This window comes from Gobius niger (genome assembly GCF_951799975.1).
Source record: "Gobius niger genome assembly, chromosome: 9".
Classification (NCBI taxonomy): Eukaryota; Metazoa; Chordata; class Actinopteri; order Gobiiformes; family Gobiidae; genus Gobius; species Gobius niger.
In genome coordinates, this window is record NC_136860.1 from 25,432,745 (window position 1) to 25,451,973 (window position 19,229).

Genomic DNA, 19,229 nt, shown 5'->3' on the forward strand with positions numbered 1-19,229 from the left:
GCACGCCTTTGCTTCTTTCCAGGTTGAAATTAGTTTTGAGGTATCATAATTATGTAAATACGACTAGCCTATGACTGTGGAGAAGTGTATCAAAATAACCAATGCATTTATGCCACTATAAACCTCTATTGTCCCCGTACCTTGCTGTCATTTATAAATCCCGTAAGCATCCTGCTCACCTAAACAATGTGCCGTGTACCCAGAATCAGACGAGGATTTGCCGATTATCTTTCATCTTTCACAGTGCTGCTCCGCTCCAATTGATTTACCGACACCCATTAGCATTTTAACATTGTTGAGAGGTGACTGCCACTGTCCTTTCTGACGGCGGCAGAAATAAACATTATCCAACATGAAAGAGCTGGATGACAAATTACTGTTTTAATCAATCCCTGGCAGCATCGCAATCATCCCCGCGCACTATAACATCACAAGATTAGACTCTGTCTCGCCGGGGTTTTGTGAGACGCACCAAGACAGATAAATGAATTTGATTATTTCTTGGTAACGTGAGATACAAGTAATTTATTGCTCCTTTTAGCTCTGCTGTTTACAATGGCATCCGTTATTACACAATGTGATAGGATTGTGGATGCAGAGGGAAAGATCCGGTTTGATACACAGGATGAAAACACGAAAAAGCATCAAAAGAGCGACAAAATGCAACAAAACAGGTGACAAAAAAAATGATTAAATGCAACAATAAACAAAAATACAACAGAAAATGACAAAAATGCAACAATGAACAATAGTGCAACAAAAAAGTGATGAAAAAGCAACAAAAATGTGACAAAATTCAACATTTACACAACAAAACATGTGACAAATAAAGTGATAAAAAAGCAACAAAAAAGCAACAAAAACGTGACAATAAAACAACAAAAATGCAACAAAACAGGTGACAAAAAAGTGATTATTTTATTATTATTATAATTCTTAATTGATATACAGTATTTCCCAGAAAAATATATATTTATTTGCTAAACAAATATAAGTGATTCACACAAAAGAACATGTTTGCACCCGATACCAGGGTCCCAGTTACTATCACTCTCACTAAAAACATGTACAATAAATACACGTTTCAGTAGAGTGACAGTATTAGTTAAAGGGACACTGCGTAACATTTTGGACTATACTGTTGCCATCAGTACAAAACATGCTCCTAATGAGCAGCTCAACACAGAAAATGCTATTTGTAATCAAAGTATGAATTTGGATGAGAACCTAACCTGTTTAAATCCCAAATTCTGCTGACTTTAGTCGACGTTTCCACGGAGACGAGCTGGAGACGTACCCACTCCCGGTAAAGTTACAGTCAGGTCTTAGGAGAGCTGAGCCGAAAATATCTGTCAATAAATAAATGCTTATATTTCAATTTTAGTCATTGGGTAAAATTCTACGCGGTGTAGCTTTAAACATGTTTGTAACAGGATTTCACAGTTCACACATGTACGTCTATATCTGTCCCAGGAGAAACATTCAGGTCATTCCCAGGGAAAACTCTGGAGACAGGATCTGCCCCGTCAAAGACAGTGCAGCCCGCAGAAAACCTGATGAATTATGGAGTGCTCTTGTGTCACTCTGTTTGCTCCTGTGACGAGGTCTCCCGACAGCGCGCTAAACAGACACCGAGCTGAACGTGGGCAATATGCTTTCTCCATGAAGAGGGATCACACCACGGCCCGGAGAGCAGCCAAGTGCCAGCAGTGGGTCCCCCTCTCTGTCACGATATAATCCAAGCGCCACAATCGAGTGATGAATTGCACAGGTGATACATGCGTTCAAGGTCAACCAGTCACAGAGTCCATACAGTGCAATTAGTCAACACGTGGTGGAGCTTAATGAGATTTTATGGTGAATAGGCATCGGAATTAATCGCTTTGTTATTGTGGTGGTCTGAAAGGAGAAGTGAAGCAGTGCTAGATATGAGCTGTCAGGATTTCAGAAGCACTACAAGCGTTTTTAAGAAACTATAATCCAAATTTATGGGCATCTGGATGATGTTTTTATGACATCATTGAAAGATAGGTCTAGAGGTTACTGGCAAACGTGACTTGAAGTTCGTTAAAATGCCAATGCTGATGTGGCTCAAATACTGTGACACTTGCAGAAATACTCCATTAACCAGTGAAGTCCGTCACTGTATCTTACATTTTATAAGCCATACAGGATTTGAATTCTTATTGATAACCTTTAGTGTAGTGTATTTTGACATCCTGCTCTTGCTGCAGAATTGATGAGGCACCATGCATACATTACAAGTCTGAATTACCATTAACAAGCCTTTTGGGAGATTGCAAGATAAAGCGAGTGTGCTTTGCAAGGTGCTTTGTGTGAGGATTTATGTATTGTGATAAATCAACTTAATCAGAAAAGTTAAAATACTTGGCAAGAGCGTTTGAAGACAGGCAAATGTAATTAACTCACTCCTATAGCTTTTGACCAATGGCGCTACCTCATACCCTCAACCAGCCTGTGTCCTTTGTTGAAGAATAGATGCAACAAATGGATTTGAAAAAGAAATGGAAATGCTTTGTCAAAAAGGTCACTGTATGCACAAGTAGAACAGGTAACAGCATGTAATAATGGATACGCAGCTAGACATTCCACTCATTAGATAACATGTCAGTGGGTTTGCTGCATCAAGGAGAACATTATGTACTGCTGCAGAGTATAGGGTGAAAGAGGGGATTTACAGCACAAGAAATGAGCGTCAAAATAAGCTCAAACAAAGACCCGGCTTAGGCCGCACTGACGGGTTTGCCATACAGAGTAATACTCCAGCTTTGTGACTCACTATGGGCATTGGGCAATTAATGCAAAAAGGAACCAAATTTTGTACTATTTTGATTTTCAACATGCATGGATCTACTCTTTTCAAGAGGTTAGGTCTAAGAAGATGGATCAATGCTACAGAGTGGATTGGTGAGAAACAAATTTACCCCCAAAAATTATTAGGATATTTATTTGAATTAGGACAGTGCACATTAATCAACACGTCAGCAGAAAGCCTCAGAAATAGCATAATTCGTTGTCCTAAGGCAGGTAAAAACATTAATTGACAGAAGAGAAATACAGTCATAGTACATAGTTGCAGTCACAGGTCAGTTACAACAAGGTCAGTCACAGGTGGGCGGCACGGTAGCGCAGCGGTTAGCGCCTCTAGAAGGTCCCGGGTTCGATTCCCACCAGGACGGGGCCTTTCTGTGTGGAGTTTGCATGTTCTCCCCGTGTCTGTGTAGGTTTCCTCCGGGTACTCCGGTTTCCCCTACCACTAAAAACATGTGCAATAGGTGAATCCTCCAGCCAGGTGATTCTGACCATCAGCCTGGCTCCACATCATGGAGACGGGTTCCCGGGCGCGGCGCGGCCGTCGACCACTGCTCCTTACGGGTTGCCCCAGTGGCATCGAAGGATGGGTTAAATGCAGAGGACAAATTTCCCTATGGGGACAATAAAGTATACAAACAAACAAACAAAACAAAACAAAGGTGACACGCCCTAGAGGTGATAATCTACCTGTGAGTGCACGATTGTTTTGTTTTCAACCAGTTTTTTAGGACAGTGAGTTCCATGACTGTGTGCCTCTGATAGATACCACCATTAGACTGAAATTAGCTGTGCGTCTTTGCACATTACAGTCTCCTCTGGTCAAAGTTCTGGTATTTACCCGAGTGTTACTCATGTTTTATATAAAATCCATTAATGGTGGAGGGGCAAGACCATTTAAAACTGCCTCAACAGGCATCCAAAAAGTTAAAACTATCAAAATCTATAATATCATACTTAGCTACTATAGTTACGGTAATGATAGCTATCCAGAGTTTTCAATGATTACCCCCTGCCTTAACCAAGCTTGTTTTTTCCAGTTCGGCTTTACCCAAATCTAAAATCTTTTCGGCAGCCTTTAGACCAGTGTAATGCCTTATTTGAAAGCTTAGACCAACAAAATTGTTTTTTTTTTGTCATATTTTTGCCACTTTTTCATTGCATTTTTGTCACTGTTTTGTTGCTTTTTCGTGACTTTCTTTTCATCACTCTTTTGCCGCATTTTTTCACATTTTGGTTGTGTTTTTGTTGTGTTCTCGGCTTTTTAAATTGCTTTTTTGTCATTTTTCCAGACCTTTTTGTTACTTTTTAGTTGCACTTGTTTGCTTTTAGATTTTGGTAAAGCCAAACTGGAGAAAATGTGCTCAGTTCATGTGGGGGTTAAGAGGTTTAAAAAAAAAGACGAACTTGATATGTATATATATGCATATCAGTAAGCTATGATGTAAACTATCACCCCTAGTTCATGAAGAAACGCTGTCCATTATTACTACCCGAGTATTGCACCAAGTTCGTGCTCCTAAAAGCCTTGCTGTGTGTGTTATCAGGCGCTGGTGCAGTACCCGCTCTCACCAGCCGAGGCAGCAGTGAGTCAACGAGCGTCGTCTGCGGTGCACAGATGTCCACAGAAAAAGACTTGGACCTACATGTGACAAGTGTTTACAGTCTATGCTCCAGGCTTTAGCTTTTTGGTTGATTTAGGAGTAAAAGTATTATATTTATGCTATTTTCAGAAGGTGTGTGAAGTGAGAATTGATATGAACGCAGGAGATTAGCCGTGGAATCCGTTAGCTTACCGTTAGTCTGAAGAGAGACAGTGATGTTGACATTTGTGAGATGTTACCTTCTACCTGCCATCGAGCTTTACCTTATGGGCTTATGGGTTCTTCTTGGTCAACTTTTCAGCAAAACGTTCAGGCTTCCGGGTCAGTGTTTTTGTAATTTTTATAATTTAAAAAGTTAGTTGTCCTTGTCTGTATTTCGCTAGTTTATACCAAGCCATTTGGACTGTGCCGTGTTAAAATATTGGCCGGCTCAGCAGTGTCCTTATCAGATGATGACATTGTCCTCATATCTCTGTGTCCTCTTCTGTCCGTCCCAGAGATGCCCAGACAGGAGGGGAAGGTGGCCATAGTGACGGGAGGAAGCAGGGGCATTGGTTTTGAGGTGGCTCTGCACTTGGCCGGGCTGGGGGCACGTGTCATCATCGGTACAGTATGAAACACTCTCACACTAGGCTGCACAGTGTGTATGAAGAAGGCTGTATAGGAACCATCACGCAAAGCACTTTTTTTTGGATAGAACTGTTCATTTGAAAAACTACTTTGTGGTGTATTTTTTTTAACCGTTTCTCTCTTTCTGTCCTTTCATTGATACATTTTTTTTTCTTCTATGGTATATTTTGGCTTAAGATTACTTGCTGCAACAAGTGCTAAACCAGTCTGAGAAAGACTAGTTGGATAGTATCTAAACAGCAGGGGTGGGTACTTTTAAAGCGGTAATGTGTGACTGGTGCTGGCAACAATTTTATTTTGATACCAATTTTTTTAATGCCTAATGTGTAGTGATTTATTTTTCTTTTACAAAAATAAATATTCCATATGCAAGTTTAAATTAGATGTTTTTTTCCCAATTGAACAATAAGTCAATAAGTACCGACAGGGCGAGCTGTCTTGTTTTGCCCTGAAGGTACTTATTTTCCTGATTATGACAAGCGTTCTATTTTATTATTTTATGACCATTATTTAAAGGGACTATAGGGAGTTTAAAAATGTTAAAAATAAGTATTTTCCTCCCCCTACATGTTCCAGCCATGTCCTAATGTGTAAAATGAGCCCAGACCTGTTCACCACAACTGCCTCTAAAATCCTGCACTGTCACTCAAAAAGGTGTCACTTCGGCCGAATTGCCGTCTTGCACGAGCTTAATATAGAAGGTGCAGTTACACATATGGCCTGAGGTGGCAGTAGTGAGTATAAAATGGCCAACTTGCATCCAGCCCCTTTAACCAGGATAGTTATATACTTTTTCAGGGGAGTCCTGGCCCCAGAGGGGAATCTATTGTACATGTTTTTAGTGGTAGGGGAAACCGGAGTACCTGGAAGAAACCTACGCAGACACGGGGAGAACATGCAAACTCCACACAGAAAGGCCCGTCCAGGGGGGAATCAAACCCGGGACCTTCTAGCTGTGAGACGTGAGCGCTAACTGCTACACCACCGTGCCGCACATTATACATTATCCCGCTTATTATACTGCCATTTGCCGACTGAACACACACAACATAAACTTCATACACATTTACGAAGGCCGAAAGGTTTATTTAATGACTAATGCAGTTGGAGAGGAGGAATGGTGGTGAATCTCTGTGTAAGTTGAAAGTCACAGTCCTGCTTACTTCACGAGTGATTACCCCAGCTTCTCTCACAGCGACGGGGACAGAGATAGTGTCCACTACTACGTACGTGCGGAGTGATATGAAAGACCAGTATTACAAGCACGAACTCCGTTGCCATTGGCAGCGGTCATTATGTTTTTCAGAGGTCCTCTATCAAAAAATAATGGCCGGTAGAACGTTAATATTCAACAGCCCTGTTCAAATTAATATAGGTTGCAGTTTTTTTTATTCCAATTTAGTAGGATCAGTCTTCTAGATAGCACAAACACAGTTTTCTGCGTGTTAACAAGACGAGCCGTTACTGGGGGTACTCCGAAAAGTCCAAGCACAGGGTCAGGGTGTAACTGTGTTGCACAAACATCAGACGTCAATTTAAAGTATTAGTCCAGTAAGCTGTTATGTTAGGACAGTTCCAAAACGTGTGACCTAGTGAAGCCTGTTCCTGGCTGCACCGATCACAAGCTGTGTTCACCCCGTGGAACATTTTGGAAAACCGTACTTTGGAGAGGTTGAAGCCTGTGCAGAATTTTGAATTGGAGCGAGCAGTCCATCACGAGCACAGATGAGTGGACTTTGTCTTGAGCTTTAGTCCATTGAGAGGCAGTGATGTTTAATCCAATGTCCTGTTGCTAAGCTTCTTTTAGGTGATCAAGGGAAGGGATGTATTTCATATCTGACAGTACTTTACATATTTTAGAAATTTAACCTTTTTTCTGATCTTTTAGAAGTATAGTATTCATATTTGAGCTGGGAGGCCGACGAGGAAAAGATGGGACCATTGATTTAACAAAGCTACAGATTTGTATTTCTATCACATTTTCAATAAACAAATCCTGTATCGAATGTTTTCTTTTGACTTTCCACTGATAAAAAGCAACTTCACGAAGTGCTGGGTTGAGATTTGTGAGTTGTGATAGGCCAAATAAAGCAAATAAACCTGTACTTACTACTTTGATACCTTGATAATACACACGAGACATCCTTGGTTTTGAGTAGCTGTGTCATTTAGAGCATGCACTGTAATTCTGTGCCTGCATATGTAATATGTGATATGCATGTCTTGTATTAGTTCAGATGTGAAAATTGTTGAATCTGTTTGTGATGGACATGAATGAACCACTGGAGATCTCTGGTCATCTGGGTCTTTTCATCATGTATTATTCACTAAGTTTGCCTGTATGATTTTTTCACATTTCCTGTAGAGTGATTGTTAAACATACATGTACCTTCCCAGAAATCCCAGGGTCGCACTGAATCCACTTGTATTTCTGAGTCTGTCTTCACTGCGGTGTCTGTGATGCTGCGCACATCCTGCCCACCTGAGCAGCGCTCACCGCACTGAGATTCACCTTGACAGCTATTCGTGATTTCTTTGAAAGTTTTTAAACAACCTCAAAGTGGAAAGGGATGAAAGGCACTGAAATTAATTTAGTTATAAAGTCAAGGTTTCCACAAGCGGACAAGGAATCATTATTTTGTATTTTGTTCACTAGAGATTAAATTCCTCCTAGGTTTGACTAAATCCAAGAAAGACGTTCGGGGCAGGTGTCAGAGAATTACATCCAAACTTTGGCTGTATTGAATTTGATGTGAAGTTTATTTCATCATCACCTTTGCCAGTTCCTCCGCTGCCTGGAGCGATGCAAACAGGTTGGAAGCTTATTGCAGAGAGACAAAAGAACAACATGTTTTTGTCAAACTTGCATGAATTTTTAATGTGCTGCTACTTTCTCACATAATTTCTACAACTCTTGTGTTGTGTCGAAACGGATTTTGTTTTTTACAGAATTTTTTACTTGTGACATGTTTGCAGCAGAGGTTCTCAAGCTGTGGTCATTGTTCCTTTACTAATTGCACCAATTGTTTTCTTGTACAATTTTAGTTTGTTTATAACCATTTTGGCCTGTGTTTTTGTGACCTTTTACATGTGGTTAATTCAGGCTCAGAGTTTGTTTTAATAATGCACTTTCATAATTTCTGGTGCACAGATTCAATCAAATCTTGCATCTGATGGGAGAGTCATTGTATTGCCAGATCTGGTTTGGTGGCTTATGTTTTGAAATTATGTAATGCAGTGTTCGCCTTTGATGTTAAACATTTCTTTTATCACAAAACAAATTAGCATTTCCTTCATTATGCACAAGCATTACTGTGGAAATACCAAGCAGCTGTTACAAAAGTGCTCCTTCTCAAACTTTTGCGATGTTTTTGAGTCTGAACTGGGTCACATGACATTAAAATTCAGTTGGAAATCACAATAACATTTGGTGGAAGACCCAGGCCAGCAGCTCCGCGAGGCTCTCTCAGAATATCAATATCTTTCGCATAAGTGCATGCTCCGACTACTGCTTCTCATTCCTTTCACAAGCTCCAAACTTTTGGAGGAAACTGAGCCCCTCAGCCGCTCGCTGTCTATTTACTGCAGCGTCAATGTCAGGGCATCCTTGGAGGATATCTGTGAAGAAAAGTTATACCTGCCATACAATAATTATACACCAGTGAATACATGTAATACAATACATAAAACACATTTATTATTGTGTATTTTTAGTTAATTATGTGTATAGTCCTTATTCTCAACGCCATTAGTAACTTCCGCAACAAGGTCAATCAATGCAAGGCTGTCATGAATCAGACTGAATTTGTCAATGAAACTATTAAGTCTGTCTGCGAACAGAGGCAAGCAGCTGTCACTCTTTGTATGTTCTTTTAAGGAGTATTGTCCAAGTTGAGGCTTTTCTGCTAATTACAATGTTTTCTATTAATAATGTCCAATTTAAAGTGTCTTGAGTAAACTGAAGTTGACCCGCCTTGACTTGAATATTATGTACAACAGAATTACAGGAAAAATAGCTTGCGATTTCTTTAACACGATTTTTTTGGAAAGGAGAATTAGGTATAATTTTATTTAAAGCATAAGCCGTAAACACCCTTGAGGCTTACATAAATTCCATGTCTCTACCATGTTTTTGGTGATGCTGTTGTTGTGACCCTGCAGCAGAGCACCTATGGAAAGCTGCACCTTTTCAGCCCTGCTTTGAATGTACAATGCATCTGGGTAAATGGAGCTGTGCCCTTGAAAAGACCTGTGTGTGATAATCCAAGATTAGTGCCACTGAACCTGTGTGTGTGTGTTTGTGTGGATGCTGGAGAATAGAGAGAGCGAGAGAGAGTGAAAATGTTCAAGTGAGCGAGGTAAAAACAATGCCTTTTTCATGTGAGTATATACCTGTTTCTGTCCCCTTTCATTACAGCGAAGCACTAGTGCAGTGATATTGTTTTCATGTGGTAGAGGCGGTCAGAGATTTGAGACCTAAACCACTGCATTATGTATTGAACATTACAATTGGGTGACAGTTCACAGAGCATATCTCAAATATGTCTTGGAGTTATTAACACTTGAGAAAAGACAAAATGAACTGCTAAACAAATGCAAAAATCATGTGCATTGCAGAACAGTTTGTAGAGGTGTAAAATAAAGAGATAGCAGGTTTCGAATTGGAAATGTTGGCAGTTTGCAAAGAATATTCTATTGTAGTGTGTTGAAATCAAGAGTTGTTGCTCCTGTTGGTTAAATTCAGCTATAATGTACTGTACTGTATTTTAAAGATTTTCAGTGAATGATTTAACAGCAGTAGAATACAGTATCAAAACCACAGTAGAATACACTGTATCAAAACAACAGAGTACAGTATCAAAACAACAGAATACAGTATCAAAACCACAGTAGAATACACTGTATCAAAACAACAGAATACAGTATCAAAACAACAGAATACAGTATCAAAACCACAGTAGAATACACTGTATCAAAACAACAGAATACAGTATCAAAATAACAGAATACAGTATCTATCGGGCAATTGTGCTTTAGGGCTAGGCAATTCTTCCAGATATGCAAGTGAATAATAAAACTGTAGTTTCTTATGCAAAAATACATTAATTGAGCTTAACCATGCGAACCAAGGAATTACTTAAAATGCACCAAATTGCACAAAAAAGCTTTTGGGATTCTATCTCAGGTGTTTGAAAACGTTATTGATCCGAACTTTGATTTTATTCACCTCATGTATTACAGTTCCGGCCATTTCTTAATTATAATTATCTTATTTCCATTTTTCTTTTTTTCATTTTGAGCTGTCAGAGTGATTCACAGCTGCTGTGATGTAAAACTCGACATGCTTTCAACAGCCTTGTTCGAACGGGACAGATGTAATGAATTAGACTCAAGGCCAGTCTCCTCTACCATTCATTTCACCTTTAGAAATTCTTTAATCCCTCCCTTTTTATAAAACTCCCCTTAATTTGTATGCAGACTTCCTCCAAGGGAAAACCATCCGGACTGAGAAAGAGGAGTCAATGAAAGGATCTTTCATCAGAGCAAAATGCCTCACTATTTCATTAAATAGACTGCATACTAGAGCTGCTGATTTTTAAAGGGCCTGTGCATAATGTCATGGTCTGTAATATAAGATGGGGAACTAACATCATTTCACTTAAATAAACAATTACAAAAACTATATTTGATCTGGACATGTTTGCTTCATATCTGGGGACACATATAGGCAATAGGAAAATTCTTGCCTACCTTTAAACTGATCCCACAAAGTTGAACTTTTTTGTCAATTTTGTACCAATGTTGTTGTGATACTGCTTTCTCTCCCCTCTCTGACTAACATTCCCAATTGCAAAGTATTCAGGATTTTAGATTAATAATTATAAGCACAGGAAATTGCACGTTTATTCTTACAAAATCAAAGTCGGTCAGCCGGACACGAGATCAGGCCCATAACACAAATTTGGTTGAAAACAAAAGCTTTTTTTCCCAGATTGTAGGGATTAGCCTTGTTGCTATTCATGTTTTTATGACCTCCTCGCAGGGTAAATTTAGCCCTTTCAAATCAGACAGTACTCAAACACATTTGACACCCACATTACATCATTTTTAGTTTCATGTTCTTTTACTATTACTTATTAAAATGGTACTTTCAGTCAGTAATTTGGAGAGAGTTTAGACAAATATTAGGCACTGTTACTTGACCTAAGCTCGTATTTGTCTCCCAGTTTTTACTATGTTTATTGAAAGCGACTAAATGCCATGATTAATTGCATGATTCAATTTCCTCAAAGCCTACTAAAATCTAAAATTAGCTTTTTCTTTCTGCTTTTCAAGGGACCTCGGTTCATGACACTGCCGCTATTTTGGCAAACTGCTGCAATAGAGCGGAAGCAGCGTTCTTATTAATGCTTGTCAGATGTCATTTCCTTTTACAATTCTGTAAATGAAGTGATGCCAATGTATTTGTAACCAAGTGTCTCTTGGAAGATGCACAGTGCGCTAACCTTTTTGTTTGTGTGTCTTGTGCCGCAGGCGGGAGGGATGAGCAGGAAGGTCTGTCTGCCGTTGCGAAGATCCGTGAAGAGCACAGAGAGGCCAAAGGTAAAATTGCACATATTTTGCGTAGCTACACACACTCTCAGATACAAATATGCTTGTTTTTTATGCCACTGTTTGAAAGTAAAGGTCGTGGCTGCAGCATTGTGCTCCCAGGCAGACTATTTTATTCATGTAAACAACAGTATATTAAGTTGTTTACCTGTAGAAAAAAACATTTTATATTCATTTATGAATTTTTGACCTAAATAATTGTTTTTGCAATTGGCTAATTGCGACTATTAAAATTGTGGATGGTGGACTTCTGTTTCCGGTCGTAACCAGCGGTAAAGACAAACTAATCCTGCAAAAAAAAAAAAAAAAAGGCTTCACATTTGAAGTCAACAACCTGGAAACAATGAAGATAACATTTAAGATGATAAGAGCAAAAAAATAACAATTTGATATGATATAAAATAGATAAAATCATTTTGATTTAGTGTAGACCAAGGTTACATGTTTCGGGGTTGCTCTAAGATGTCATTTGGTAAAAAAAAAAAATTAGGCCTATCAAACGGGTGCGGGTACACTTTTTATTATTTGTTTTAATAAAATGGAAGCAGGCAGACACACATGTGAACTGATTAAAGGGCCTGTCACAATTGGCGCATTGACCGCAGCGAGTTTGTCCCCATTTGTTCTGCGCCAAAATTTGAAGTTGCCATCAGCCGCAACGATCGCAAAGTAGACTTTTAAGAAATCGCAGTCACGGTCACAATAGAGTACGGGCTGCGACTGGATGCGGTTGATTTTGGATAGTGTTCAAATGCGAGCGGTGCAAGGAAGAAAGCGAATGGTGAGCGGCTGGGGAGAGGCTGGTGAGCGAGTGTTTCATGGGCCACAGACGCTGTTTGCGGACAATGGTGTGGACTAGAAAGAAAGATTTTCGGGCGCGTTTACAATTGAAACTGGTGTAAAATTAAAAGTGAATAAACTGGGCCCGCGGTGCACGATGTTGGCCGCCCCACACATGGCTGGAGGCATTAGCGCATCACTGCTTTTACGCACCAAGCTCAGCAAGACCCTGAGCTCAGGCCCTGCTCCAGGGAAGTGACCAGCTTCTGCCTGACGTATTCCTGACAGAGCGCCTTCAAGGGAACATTTACAAGTGATGACGAATAAAGGACAGACGTCCACAATCAATTGGCTCACTTTTTAATAAAAAAACAAAACAAATTATCATTATCGCAAATAAATACTCTTGGCTTTAAAGAAATAGCCTATAGATACTGCCTGTGATTTGATTGAAAAAACTAATTAACAACTCCAAGCCCTCCACGCGCTCATCCAGCGGTCTCCACGCAACTCAATGCGCCTAGGAGCACGTCACCTGCTGCAGTACGCAGCACACTGGCCACGGTCAAATCGGGGATGGAAACTAGCAGGAAACAGCTCAGCAGCTGTTTGTCAGAGGACTACGAGGTTTTTATCATGGACTCTTCAAAAGCAGAGGTTATTGATCCAGTAGGAAAACACGCACGCACTTTGGAGACGCGCGGGGACGAGCGGCAGGTGAACAGCGAACATACGGCTCGTGTCTCCTCATGTAACCATCATCAACACGCCGTCCTCGCGGATTTCGTAAGGATTAAGGACTTTAAAAGGACGTGGGACAGACTCGTGGAGCCTTTTTAATTTGTGGAGCCTTTTGTTTGGACAGCGGTTGTGAACTGCAGGTCGAGCCAAGGAAAACAAGGTCGCAGGTAACATGCACTTTCTTTATAAACCCGCACACCATTAAAACAACACAATTATAATTTTACCTTTGTAAATGTGCCAGGTATACATTTTTGTAAACGTTTAGAACACCACATGAGTTCACAAACTGCATTATATTGTTCTGCGTGAAGGTTTGCACCTGCTTCTCCCACGTATTCATTTCTTACGCAGTTTTACTTCACACAGTCGAGATAAATGCGACATTTCCCTGCCTCAAATGTTGCGCACTGCCTTCGTTTGCATATTCACGAGGACCCGTGCGCGAAATTTGCTCCGCGCTCTAGACCAAACGGGGGAAGAGGAAACAGTATCTAGCCATAGCCTACTGTATATCTACAGCAGCAATCGCACGAGACTGAAAGTGGCGCTCACCAGTGTCTCACCAGTATCTCACCATCTGCGCGGCTGAGACGATTTATCTCTCACCATTCTCACGACCGTAGCGGCCTGCTGCGGCTTTATTCAGTCGCAATCGACCGCCACTGAATTTTGTGCATGCATGACATTCAGCTGCGCCACATACGCCAACTGCGATTCACACCTTTTCATGCGGTCAATAGCGGGCGCTCGTGCAGACGCCCATGCGCCAAAAGAGAGTTTTCGCACGACCTTTATATTTTGAGGCCGCAAATGATCGCATGGTGCCCGTACGCCAATTGTGACAGGCCCCTTAGAGATGTAATGATGCAATTGGATCTAGAAATATATTATTTGAAAGTTCAAAGTTACTCTCTCATTTGAGGTACAGTTTCTTTCCTAGTCTACAATGGATACATTCAAATGAGTTCATAACAGGTGGTGTAAAAAGTGTAGCTGCATGTTTTTAATCACACGCCCCTTTTATGCATGAATATTATGCAAGTCAATGTGAAAGTATTCAATGTATTCAGAATGCAGGACTCTGGACAAAGTAACGGAATATGTTATACATTTTAAGGCACATATTCAGTATTCTAAATACAATCAAAGTATTCTCCCCAACAACACTGTATAAGTAATACTATACTTACATTTTAAGGTTTGACACATGAAAGCATTTTGTTCATTTACAAAGTGTGAAAGCTTTGCTTGCTCAAGTCATTTGTTCCAATGTTTTTGGACTGTGATTAATATGTGAAAAGTAAAGACGGTGTTAAAAAGAAAAAAAGAGTGGAGAGCTTGGAGTGGATCTTATATTTTGGAGGGACATTTTGTTTTTTTGTGTGTTAAATGGCTCAGGGTACAAAATCTTGCCCTGCTGTGTTTGTGGCTATAGGAGGAATTGACCACAGAGCTGCGCAGGAGGTGTGGGTGAAGCTGAAATAAAAGGTTAGAGGGTGGAACAGCATGACAAATGGACATTTGCTGCACACACATCAGACACACATAAAGAATAGGATCTATGGACCTAGATGAGTTGATGAATGATAACAGCTAAAGATTTATGGGTCCATTGACTAAAGCTTACAGTGCTCTCTTTTACGCCCATGTTGAGAAATTGATCCGACTGACCTTCACAGCGCTATAAATTCCCACATCGTGTCATGACTAAAAGGCACCATAAGTTATCCCCAATACAGCCTTGAATCATAACCAGTGTCTAACAAGTGCGTCATTTTACACCCACCTTCTTGTACACCCGCATTTTACTTTGGAGACAAGCTCAAACTCTCTGGCAGCTTATATAAAAGGTAATAGTATATTTTGAGCTTCATAAATGTAACAAGATAAAACTGTCAAATATTTGTAAAAGGTACATTCAAACCTCCTCCTGCTGACGGCAGTTTCATGACTCATCTCCTGCCGTGCTGGCCTCCCTTTTTAGAGATCTTATAAAATATCCACGCCTGTTTTAGCAAGTGAAGGATAACTGATAAAAAATGTGACGGATGGCACCAGTACCATTTTTTTTTTTACATCTCAACAGATTTGAAAAGAAATATTAGAGATGAAATGGTGTCTCCAAAGCAGGTATTTTTTTAGAAACTTGTTTTTGTACCAACACTAATTGCTGTTTAATCACAACATTTTCACAGCGTTTGTAATTCGAAATTTAATAAAAACATGAACTTGTGCCCTTTCTGAAGATTTAAAGTGTCTCAATGACTGGTATTACGTGATTTAAATTATCAGCCAGGAAAACAAGTTCACTGTTTGTTACTCTTGTGCCCCCAAAGGTACACATTACAACAGATTAGACCCCGGCTGCATATGTGTTAATAAATACCCATTCATAAAACAACACACTACAAAGAAATCCTGGTTCGACATCTGGAGATGGGTCCCTGGACTCTACACTCCGGTTGTCCACTAAACCCTCAACCTTAACCTTAACCTAGAGGAGAATTTTGTAGGTTTAACAGCAAAACTAACCTCTAACCTTAGAATTTAGCCTTGCTTCAATTAAGTTTTTATTTTGCTGGTTCTAAGTTATCACATATTTTGTCACGCTATACAGCTACAAGTGGAAATTGGCAACTACCACTTAACTGGCTACCGCCTGGTGCTCTGCCTCTACTGTATATTGTGCATTTCCCTCTTGCAATAAATACATACTTTTGAACCAGACTTGGCCATGATGACCGTGTGTTAGTGTAAGTGTTGGTGACTGTTGCTTGCACAATGTAACAGTGGCAGACTGTTACATCGTGTAGGTGCAATACTCAGAAACCCTGTCTTAAAGAAGCTGCACGGTTCGCCTCAAAATGTCAGCTTTTAGTTTGTAAATCCAGCTGTTTTGATTGAATTATACAACTTAATACAACTGGATGTTTTAGTATTTCCTCCATTTTATTGTTTTGTACTTCCAGCATTCATTCTTGTTGTGGTGTTGAAGTTGTACTTTTTAAATGGTGAATGGCAGTCAATGCACAATCAAACATACAGTTGTGAAGTGTTTGGTTCTCGGTGGTCAGGAGCGGGGCTGGTGGGGACTTGTAAAATATCAGGTACAGAGACGGGCGCCTTGTCGCTGGTGTCATTGAAGTCGATTTCCCTGGACGAGGCCGTGCAAAAATTGATTACTCCTTTTGTAATTGGCAGCCACTGAAGCATAGGGGACAAGGGAGGTGTCTGTAGCTGGATGCCTGTGCAATGAATGAAAATGTGTAAGAGAAAGAAAGAGAGAGGGAGAGCGAGAGAGAAGCAGTAATAGATTCTCATTAGTATGTAAGACGGCAGCTTTAAATATCTCTGTCCTAACGCCCTTTGGCATCCGTCCTAATGTTGGCATTTGTATATTAAGTGAAAAAGGGTTGGGTCTTTAAAAGTGATGAACCAATCCCTATATTGACTTTTATTGGGCAGCCTTAAGTAATTAAAGTTGTTGGCCACGGTTTGTGTTTTAGTTTATGAAATGCTCTCACAGAAATCAAGCGATAGCATGTGTCAGCAGCATAGCATAATGTTTAATGATGATCAGATCACTTCTTGTTGAAAGTTGACTGTATTAATGTAACCTGGAGTGGTGGTCAAAGTACTGGATTTCAGATTTAATTTGTGTCTGTTGTCAATCCTTTTTAGACCTGATTTAGTCCTGATCTGATCTTGATGGTGGTACTTGGTGTGAAACGTTTGAGAACCATTGAGCTGGAAACATTTTTCCATTGCAGATGTTTTTCTTTGTGACTAACTGTTTGACTTATCATTTTCCCCCCTTATTTATACAAACTACTACTACTTTACTACTACTATTTATTTTAGTCGTTTTTCCTCCCTCATTTGTGTCGCCGATTGCCTTTACACTATAAGTGGATATGGTCATGTACCTGCAGATGTGGCAGTGAATCATTAGGATAAAATCCATTGACACAAAACTGCGCAGTACTCATTACATCCATTTGAAAAGCAGTTAGCACAAATGTCAGCGTTTTTAACCTTTGACTAATTAAATTGGAGTGAATTATCCAAACTGGCTCTCAGCTCTTTTTATGAAGGATTTTGTGAATGGAATATTAAGCAGTGGACCATCAAAACCACAGCCAGCTTGGTAATTCTGTTGCCTCTGTTTCATCATAAAGACATTGCTTGAAACATATGCCTCAAAAAATAAAATAATTGACAACGGGATTTTGCGTGATGGCAAGTAAAGGGAATCAAGTAATGTGTGTGTGTGTGTAATCTCGTTGAAAATTACAGTGGGTGGATTGCATTTTCATCCTTTAAAATCATCCTTTAAAATCTGTTTAATGCCGTCTACTTGCTGTTGCTTTACTTATTATTTTACTTTTTAAAATTATTTTTGAATGACTATCTCGACAAATGACTATCTTGTTTTGATATAGTTTAATGGCGAGATTTTTTTTATTTTTATAACTCTTCACTGTTGTACATCAGTCTTTTCACACACATACCCATTCTATTATAATGTTAAAGATGGTTCCCAACCTTTTTGTCTCAAGTGCCCCTTGAGTCTTTCATTTCTACTCAAAGTACCTCTTTCCTCGAGAGTGAAGCCAATCATTTAGAAAATGACCCACTAACCTCGGATTTCTTGGCATTTAGTATTGTGTTTAAAATAAAGCAACACGATTTAACCTCTTAACCCCCACCTGTACGAACCACATTTTCTCCAGTCTGGCTTTACCCAAATCTAAAAGTGTCTTGAAAAAAGCATCAAAACAGCGACGAAAACAAGACAAATATGTGACGAAAACGTGACACAAAAAAAGATTGAAAAAGTGACAAAAAAGCGACAAAAGAGTGACATAAAAGCAATGAAAAATGTCAAAAACTGGAGAATCTTAGATCTGAAGCGATTCCAAGTACCCCCTGCAAAGAGCTCCAGGGTCCCCGTACCCCTGGTTGGTAAAATACCGAGTTCGGCAACTTTCAAAATTACCATGAGTGTGGTAAATCGATTATATGCTCAGTTTATGACATGGATCGTTCTGCATCGTGACCAACACCCAAATGCCAGTCTACATCTAACTGAATTAAAGAGGGCTGTTCAGCGATGTGAAGGTGAAAGGCCCTTAAGGCATGATTCACCGCAGGAAATGTCACCGGGATAAGGCTCAAGATTAGATTGCACGGCTAGTGAGATCTATAGGCTAAATGTACCCTTGCGTAATTATGTGAGGAGGGTTGTTGTGCACACTGATAACCTGGACCAGGGCTGATTAAATATGGGGAAATGATATCTTATCTTGAATACCTGAGATTCAATTCACTACATATGTGTACTCACAATCAGCCCCAGGTAAACTGTTGCAGAACCTTCAGATCACTTAAAGGGACTATATGGCGTTTAAAAATGGTAAAGTTATCTAATTTCCTCCCCGTACATGTTCCAACAATGTCCTATGGTGTAGAATGAGTCCAGACCTGTTCACCACAACTGCCTCTAAAATCCTGCACCGTCACTCAAAAAGGTGTTACTTCGGGTCCGAATTGCCATCATGCACGAGCTTAATATAGAAGGTGCAGTTACATGTATGACCTGAGGTGGCAGTAGTGAGTATAAAATAGCTAGCTTGCATCCAGCCCCTTTAAAAGCTGTGGAAATACCCCCACATACGCTCTGTCCGTTCCCCATACCGCTCCTGTTCGCAGATGCCCAAGTTCTCAACAAGTTCCACCTTTCATATCTCTATTTAGAGTTTGGTGTACCTAGTAATGTGGCCGGTGAGTAGATGCTGCAGCTGCACCGTCCCTGGAAACCCCTGTGGAAAATATGCTAATGACTTTAGACAGCGAGGGGGCTTTAGTCAATGAGGCTTAGAGCATCTCACTTTAAATTATGAACGCTCACACATAGACACGCACACAGGCTTTTCTGAGCAGCGCCACCGGCAGCGCTGTCTGTCCACTAACTTTAGTCACGGTGCATTTGAAAGCAACACGTTCTGCCTGCAACCAAAGTCATAG

The 19,229-nt window shown here is 40.1% G+C and overlaps 1 protein-coding gene across 2 annotated transcripts in view; it reads left to right on the forward strand.

The window, feature by feature from the left end:
* The window catches only part of LOC306968160 (polyprenol dehydrogenase), a 50,807-nt gene that overhangs the window by 14,587 nt on the left and 16,991 nt on the right, over positions 1-19,229 (forward strand). The window contains exons 1-3 of one of the 2 annotated variants that reach the window (XM_079563473.1): positions 4,493-4,757; positions 4,934-5,041; positions 11,601-11,669. In XM_079563473.1, coding sequence (XP_079419599.1) covers positions 4,652-4,757; positions 4,934-5,041; positions 11,601-11,669 — 283 coding nt within the window. In that variant the 5' untranslated portion in view covers positions 4,493-4,651. Of the gene's footprint in view, positions 1-4,492; positions 4,758-4,933; positions 5,042-11,600; positions 11,670-19,229 lie in introns of those variants that run through there. The other variant, XM_079563474.1, reaches the window with a different exon arrangement.